At 39.7% G+C, this 8,980-nt stretch overlaps 1 protein-coding gene across 1 annotated transcript in view; it reads right to left on the bottom strand.

The window, feature by feature from the left end:
- ETV4 (ETS variant 4) overlaps window positions 1-8,980 on the bottom strand; it is a 29,231-nt gene that overhangs the window by 1,925 nt on the left and 18,326 nt on the right. The window contains exons 6-11 of the mRNA XM_015810466.1: window positions 7,614-7,688; window positions 6,388-6,638; window positions 3,900-3,974; window positions 2,642-2,710; window positions 1,397-1,566; window positions 512-613 (exon numbers count right to left, since the gene is read on the bottom strand). Coding sequence (XP_015665952.1) covers window positions 512-613; window positions 1,397-1,566; window positions 2,642-2,710; window positions 3,900-3,974; window positions 6,388-6,638; window positions 7,614-7,688 — 742 coding nt within the window. The remainder of the gene's footprint in view (window positions 1-511; window positions 614-1,396; window positions 1,567-2,641; window positions 2,711-3,899; window positions 3,975-6,387; window positions 6,639-7,613; window positions 7,689-8,980) is intronic.

The following is an 8,980-nucleotide window of genomic DNA, read 5'->3' as shown; positions in this document are numbered from 1 at the left end:
CATCTGCGTACTGATGAAACTCCACCCCGAAACCACGGATGATCTCACCCAGTGGCTTCATATAAATGTTGAACAGGAGAGGCGAGAGGACCGACCCCTGTGGTACCCCACAAGTGAGGCGCCTCGAGGTTGACCTCTGCCCCCCTGCCAACACAAATTGCGTCCGGTCCGAGAGGTAGGAGGAGAACCACCGTAAAACCGTGCCCCCCAACCCCAACCCCCCTAACCGGTGCAACAAGATACCATGGTCGATGGTATCAAAAGCCGCTGAGAGGTCTAACAGGACCAGGATAGAGGAACAGCCCCTATCCCGAGCCCTCCAGAGATCATCAAATATTGAATAAAAACAGTGAATAGATCTTTAACCTAAGATCATCTGTGTTCAAAATGCCCCAGATATTGTTAGAAATTGTTAACGAGAGATTAACAATTCTGTCAGCTCTTTATCAGATGAGTGCCCACCTTCCCAAGTTTAAATGGCATGTACCAAGCAATCAAACTCCAGACCAACCTTTTGCATAATGCCTTTTTCATAATAGTAGCGAAGAGAGCGACTCAACTTGTCATAGTTCATAGCTGGACGATTCTTCTGAATGCCCCAAAGTCGTGCCACCTGCAGGGCCAATTCAGAGTGAGGAAATCAGATTTATGTGCGAACCAATTGGGACCAGTCTTGGAGCGACAAACTAAAACTTTCTATTCACAGTCGGGCACTTTCTCTTAAAAAATTCAAATGAATTGGTGTTTTCTTTGAAAACATTTTGCTTCTCATTCAAGAAGCTTCTCCAATATAATGATTTTTGGCTATGTACTTTGATCCCATATAAAGACTTGACTTGCGAACTGAAATTACAGTTTGAGAAAATATAGGTTCATTGGTTTATAACTGGCTTCATATTTATATATGCATTTGGGAAGAACATTTACATTAAAGGGTTAAGAAAAAAAATCTACTTTTTTAATACAGAAGACTCTCCCCTTTTCAGCAATGGAAAGTGCATTTTTGTGGTGTTCTGAAGCTGGTTTTGTTCAATTATTAGAAAGTTAGATATGTGCAACTTTTTCGGAGGCTATAGCCCATATGTGGCCATTGACCACATATTGGGCATTCTTTTTTAAAGGCAAGGTGGGGCCTGGATAAAGAAGTAAGTTGGCCAACACAAAAGATCCATTTAACTTATGGATTATCAATATAAATTGAGAGTGCTGATTGATATTGCAATCAGCAAATAAAACTGTACTCTTTTTCCATAGTAGTATAATTTGACAATTTTAGGAGGACACTCGCTCAATATTCCAATATCAGATATGGTTTTAACTAGGTTCCTGTAATCCAGAATCAATGAAGGGTAATATAAGATGGTTTTCAGTTAAAAGAAGTAACAGAAAATCTCACCTCTTCTGGTTCAATGAGTTTGAATTCCATCCCTCGACCAGTCCAGGCAATAAAATGGGAGTTGCTTGGATCATCCAGCAAAGTCACCAGGAACTGCCAAAGCTGCAGAGATCCACGCCGTTGATACGGCGGACCCTCACGGTATCCACTTCCTTCCTGCTTAATATCCCCTATCAAAGACAACATATACAATACAATAAAAGGGAAGAAAAAAATTATTTAAAAAACTCTTGAATTTTTGGGAGAAAGTTCATGGGGACGACCCATGCCATATCTTGAAATCAAACTTCGATACTTTGCTTCCCCTACAGGCAAAAGACAGAGGGACTCTACTGTATCTACCAGCTTTCTCCACCCTCTTGCTCTCCAGGAATATTGAGAGATGACAATTCCCAGATTTCCTAACAAATCTGGGCAGAGGATGGCTGGAAATTTGGAAATTAAAATTCCAGGTCATTTGGGAAGGCTGCTATATTTCAAAATATTTCTCCTTATCACACCATCTATGAAGAAACTCAGGTGGGATTACAAATAGGTATGTTGATAAAGATATAGAGGCACTGAGAAGCAAGAGGGAAATATCAGCAAACCTGTGTGAATTCCAAAGTTTTCAAAGATACAAAATTAAACGTGGATTGTACATTTGATATTTAGAAGTCTACGTTTTATGTTTCTCAAATAGTAGGCAAAAGTGGATTTCATCTTGGATATCCACCCTCTGGAAGGCGAGAACATAATCCAAATATCTACCTATAAAATATCACAGACCACATATTCCCTGGGACTAATATGTGGATATTCTGTTCAAGTTCAGATTTAAAATATAACTTTGCCAACTTGATACCAACCAAATATATAAAGCATGAGGTAAGTTGAAGGACAGCACCTGTAAACTTTGCAAAATTGGAGTGGTCTATTATAAGTGGAGGAATAATGTTTCAGGTGATCGTTCTCAACCTTTTCTTCACCACGGACTCCCTTTAAATATCTTTTGTGGCCACGAACCATGGAACAGACCCCCAAGACTTAACTTAAGATTTAAATCATAACATTTCTTCAAGCCTTCATGGATTCTCTGCGATTGACATTGTGGACCCCCAGGGATCTGTGGACCACAGGCTGAGAACCACTGTCTTAAGGGAATACTACATTTATGAAAGATGTACTCTTAGTTCAAATATTCATCTTGAAGATTGGGTAGCTTGAGTATTAAGGGAACTAAAGCCAAATGCTATTGACTCTGACCTTCAAACCTCTCAGGAACAACACAAGCATCTTCTGCAAATGGTCGCATTTGCCTCCCATAACCATAGCCTGCAAAAAACAAACAAACCCGACAACAGGTAGATATCAAGAATCTTATCTGCATTTCTACTAGATATATGTAAGTCATTAACATTCGGAAATTAACTACCAAAACTCTTGCCAGGATTGATAGGACTGATCACACAACAACTGCTGCTCCTTAGGTTTTCAATTAGCTAGATTTAGCCATGTGAGACTTTCTTATCATTATGAAACCTTCCATTGTTAGTAGTATTAATTCTACTAATCATTCTCCCAGAAGTTAAGATAGCTGTATATTCAGTAGTAGGTATGATTTTTTTTTCCTTTTTTAGTTGTGGGTGGAAAGGTGGGGGGGAATGCTTTATAGATACTATGGCTGAAACAGGACTGGGGAGAATTTTATCTTTCCTGAAAGTATGAATCTGCCTCTTATAAAACACATCCCAAGTCCATCTTGATATTGTTCATTCTAACTAGCAATAAGTCAATAAGCAACAAACAACAACTCAATATCTCTTCAAGAATAAATGTCTACCTACAAGTCGGCATTGGTGTTGAATGTACTTTAATATAATTGATGCAATCTTATTGTGTGAATATTTGAACCCTCTTGGATAAAGTCCAAAGGAAACCCAATGCTAAAAATAATGTAATCCATGTGCTCTTGTAACTGATTGTTTAGGTGTTTGCCTTGCATCCTAGAACTGAGTCCTAGGATCAGATGCAATTCGAACCCTGACTTTTTATGAACTCTTCAGGGTGGAATTTTTTTAGACTGACTTTGCCTCTGCTGTATCTTTTACTTGCTTGTTGTAGGGTAAAAGGAAGGCTTAAGCCTACCAAATCGCTTCTGCCTGCACTCCACAGATTTTTCTATGGGAACAATCAAAGCGGTATGTGCTAAGAATTTTAGAAAATTTCTGTACACAGAGCATTTTTGCTATGAAAAATACTGGACTTTTTTCTGGGAAATGATACAAGGTGGAATTTGTCCCTACTAATTTCTGTCCAATCATGGATCCAAACCTATTCCCAGAACAATCCACAGAAAATTGGTTGCACTGTCAGCCAGATGTTTACATTGGATTTGGCATTTTTGTCCACTAATCAGGTCCTTCCCGAAGACTTGGGATAGGCAGATGTTGTTTATTATTATCATCATCTTAAAGAGAAAATTGTATCAAATCTACCAGAATCCCAAGATTATTTTTCTCACCTAATATGCCTTCAGAACTGGAACAATTTGGTAATCCTTCTGCATTCATATACATTGAATGGCAGCTTGCCACATCTGTAACTCAAACAGAAAAATTACAGCATGGAATAAATAGGTTTGCTGGCTTTGGTTTATATGTATAGCTACTAAAGATGCCAGTGCTATCTTTGGATACCATTTGGGGGAAACAAATGGGATATAAATTAAATCCAAAATGAATTAATTTGGGGAATTCTCTTGTTGGAGCACTCACTTCCATCCATACTTTTATACCCATTAAGATATTTAAGACCAATTTTGCTATGATTTTTCTTCAGGAGACTCTTTTTTTTTTGCTCTAGCTTTTTATTTTGCAGGAATTGTTTGACATCTATCTGATTCTAATGAATGAATGAATAATATTACTGTAAGTTTAACAAAGCATGTTTAAGTGGAGCTTTTACAGAAAAAGTGGAATATAAAAATGATTAAAATAAATTACAATGTACATCGTGCCTCTCTTATGAGATCTGGAGATCTTCTGATCTTTCAATTGCCACTGAACCATTATTCTTAGGAACTCCACCTAAACTAACCTGCTATAAGGGATGTTGGGAATTGCAGTCTATCAACATCTAGAAGGCCTTAGGTTATCAATACCTACAAAAACACCTTTCAATAGCCAAATCCATTACTCACTGGGCACTTTTATTCCCATCTAACAGTTTTATCTCCCCATCTACCCACATATAATTACACTCAGCAAAGAAAAATGAAAGCAAGTAAACATTTATTCAGTATTAATGGGTTAAATCCTGAAAAGACAGCTATCATGGATAATGCAATCTTTTTTTTTTCTTTAATCACTGACACTTTAAGAAGTTTATAGCCGGAAAAAGCAAGTGAGGAAAGTCACTAATAGCTGTCCCCTGGGAAATGTGGAGTTGTAAAAAGCGTCAGGAAGGGTGTGCGTTTCTCCTGGATAGCCAAAGGCTTTCCTACTTCAAACGCCAGTTGGATGCTTTCCTCCCCCCCCCCCCTCCCAGGTTTGCAGGTGTCATTTTCTATTCCTGCTCCCACTTTCTCTGGGCAGTAAGCCAAGCTTTGGCTTGTGTTACCAGCCTGCCTGCTGATTTCAGCTGCACCACCAGGAGAGCACGAGCAGTGAAACCCAACACTCCCTATCCGGAGCCCAGTTCCTGTGCATCCATTTTGTGAATGAAATTCCTTTCCATTCCAGCTAGCAACACAGACAGGCTCTGGGCCAAACCAGCAGGAAGGTAGAGACTCAAGGTTATGCAACGCCTTGCCAGCCCTAGGGGACAGAATAGTTTTTCCTCTTTCTCGCCTAACATTTAAAGGTCAGGAAATCCATAAAAATCCCTCTTCTATAGGTAAGTGTGGTAGTAAAAGAAAAAGGAACGTACTTGAAGTTTAATGGGTATAAGGGAAAAAAGGCAACTTAAAACATTTTAACATACAGAAGAATTTCTCATGAGCTAAAGAAGTGTTGGCATTTTTCTCCCTGCCAAGTCATAGCAAACTAATTAAATGGATTGGGCAGTTGCCACTGGAGGAAAGTAAGAATGAAGATGCCCATGAATCAAGCTCAACTCCATACAGTTTTCTTGGCAACCTTGTAGATGAGATTTCCCATTGTAATCTCTGGTTTTTTTTTAAACTGGCCAGTTATGCTACAGACCTAATGGTCCCCCAACCAACTATAATCCAATTCAACCCTACTGAGCATTTAAGATCAGCCAATGGAATTAAGGCTACTCTCAACCTAGTGCTCTGCCCTCTGTACCACAATGGCAAGGGAACATTAACACCAGAAACAAACACCCCTCTGCAGGATTTTTGTTCTTTTATTTATGTATAAAACTTTTATAACAAAACCAAGTGTGTATGAAAGAGAATCTGAATATAATGTACAGTATATTGAAAATACATAATAGTAATACTGTATGGAAGAAAGGGGTACCTTCCAGATAACTTCCAGATACACTGAATTCGGACTGTCCTCATCCCCTACCAGAATATGGGAGTGCTGGGAACTGTAGACCACTACATCTGGCATACATGAGGTTGGGGGAAGCTGGTTTAAACCCACAATGCCAGGATTCCTGGATGGATGTATCATTGGGAAATATACTTACATACAGATATCAGTCTTGTTCTGTGTGCTCAGTTTTGATATGTTCTATGTGCTCAATTTTGTGAAATCAACAAATGGCATATTTTAATAGCAACAAGGATGCAAGATTTTGGCAGGAGCAGTACTGAGGCCTCCCCACTTCTTTCTCTTTTTTGGGGGGGGGCATAGTATTACATGCAATGCCAAGTAAGCCCAAATGCCTTGATTGTTAATCAGCATAACTGGACCCAGAAAATTTCAGATTGTTTCTGTAGCAGAAAAAAGATAAACCAGGTCCAAAGAATTGACACTAGTCCTAAACACCTGCACACACATATATTTATAATACACTCCCACTTTCTTGCACTCTACCTGTGTCAAAAGCATAGTCCATCTGCTCCTGTTTTATCACCACGCCAGTTGCATACCGGGAACTGTCTACATCTCCCAGTGTGTTCACTTGCTCATACATGGGGTCATGGAATTCCTGCTTGAAGCCCTGAGAGGGATACGGCAGACATGGGGCAGACCATGGGCGCTGATAAATGGAAGGACTGTCTGATACCAAGGCCTGAGGTGCAGAGAAGGACTGGCTGGCCTCAGCATGCAGCTGGTACAAGGAACTAAAAGGAATGCAGAAGAAACCATACAATTGTACAAGCAGACAAATAAAGAACAGGCATTTAATAATCTGATCATCCCTTAAAGTACACAAAGAACATGGGGACCCACCATTCCTTTGAATAGAATCCAAGATTAGGAAATGAAACACTTATGCTCAACAAAGTTTATCAAAGCGAAAGTAAGCCATATAGTACTCTTTGGGTGTTTGAGCCAAACAATTCCCATCATCCCCTTTCAACATGCCACTTGAGATGATGGGATCCTGTTGAACTATTAACCAGAGTAGCTTATTTAATACCCTCCACTGGACATGTTTAATTGGGTAAAGAGATAGCATGTCATGTAAATTGCTCAATACAGTTGAGATTGTTAGGTTCTTAGTTCTGTTTGAGCTAAGCAAACTTCCCCCCCATCAGCTGTGTCATCTGAATAATGTTAGTTCTTTTGTCTAGTAGCTGCTATGGAGGAAAATTCCTAGAGGTGGAAGCTGTCAAAGTAGGGCTGCTGCAGGAGCTCCATTTCTCTATTTTGCTTCACTGTCACCATCTATTATATTTGAGGCAAGGGTTGAACCAGGACAGGGAGAGTGGAAAGTGTCTCCATCCGTGGTAGAACCAGCTCCTCACTTGGATCACTGTGTATTTCATAAAGTTTAAAAAATGGCAAAGAGTGATGGTCTCCCAACCAACTCTGTAGTAGCTTGAACTCCTACTTTAACAACCCACAGGACTGAGTATTTACAATGTATGCTGATTCAACCAACCCTGTTGTGCCCAATAAACACCACGCCACCAAAAAAGCAATGATATTTTAGCCTAACCCATGGTATGAACCCAGGCAGCAGCTTGAATATAATGCTTGGCAGGTAATTTTTGAGAAAGCAACAGAGTTCTTACAATGTATTAAGCTGCCCTTATCCTTTCAGGTAGAGTGAGAGATATTAGAAATTTTATCCACCCAGTGCATTGGCTTACCTGTGTTCCATACAGTATGCCTGGCCAGGGGCTGTCTGGAATGGGCCGTGGTGGCTCACATTGTTTGAATCTTGCCTAGAGAAAAGTGCAAGCATCAGGTGCAGCAAGATATATCCCTTTCCCTCCTGCTGGTATTTCCCATTTTCCCCAGCAAAACCTGATACATCATAATAGATAGGCTCTGAACAGGTTATTTATTCAGAACTCGACTCAGACCTGATTTTTATTTTGCAGTCAGACAAATGCACTAACACTAATGACCAATATTTTTCAGAAAGAACAGGGCTTTCTTTCTGATCTCCTATCTTTCTTTCTATCCTTGCTACACATACTAAATTAGACTGAGGACTCCACATGATTCTTAAGCCACAGGTTGCCATGCTGATGCTTTTAAAGCAGAGCTGCACATGTGTGACTACTGAAAGCTTTGGATGTGGACACAACCACAGGGGAAGGAATCATATTCATTCTATGAAATGTAAATTAAACCAAAATTACCTTTCAATAACTTCTGATCTCACCTATTTTTAGAAACAGGCTTCTAATATGCAACTCATCAAAAGAACAAATTCAGCTGTTGGTCGCTCCTGCTTTAAAGGAGGTGAAACAGAAAAGAGAACAGAGGAAATTGGATGGCACCATTTAAATATGATGAGGACTTCAGGAGGGGGCAAAACTGAAGGAGAGAAGTAAAAAGAGCTCTATAGGCAAGAACATATCAAGGAACAGGGATAGGAAGACAAGTGAGAGGGACCTAAGAGAGCTTGGAGGATAAATAAAGGCTAGAAGATGGCACTCGAATCCAAGACCCTGCATGTGGAAGTGGGAGTGGAGGGAAGGAAAGGTGAGAGGAGAGGAGAGGAGACACTGAAATGTGGCAAATAAAGGCTGGAAAATAGAAAGTTGCAAAAAGCAGGACAAGGAATGTCAGGACCATTGAGAAGAGTTCATGAATGGTGAGACAGAAAGGGTTGGATATTTTTTTTTTTTTACAATGCCGTGCATAAGGAAATATAGCACGACTCAGTGACAGATTTTTCCCTGGTTCATGGGAAATCTACACTAAAACTGCATACTTGGCCTAAAGGGCAAGTAGAGGATGTCAATGGAACAAAGAATCAACAAGGATTTTAAGATTGGAGAGATAATGTGAGAGGCTGAAGCAATCATCTCCACCCACCAGCATCTTAACACAAACATTAGAGATCATCCACAATAGTATTCCAAAGAGGAAACACTTGATTGGACAGGAACAACAACATTTGGAGCTGTTTTTCAAATTTTATTTATTTATTTTAGGTACCTCCACTATCATATACAACACTGAGATACTGCCTGGTACTTAATAAGGAGTATGACTTTGAAGA

The sequence above is a fragment of the Protobothrops mucrosquamatus genome, unplaced genomic scaffold, assembly GCF_001527695.2.
Source record: "Protobothrops mucrosquamatus isolate PMUCROS unplaced genomic scaffold, P.Mucros_1.0 scaffold10, whole genome shotgun sequence".
NCBI lineage: Eukaryota > Metazoa > Chordata > Lepidosauria > Squamata > Viperidae > Protobothrops > Protobothrops mucrosquamatus.
This window is presented reverse-complemented; position numbering and strand designations above follow the sequence as displayed.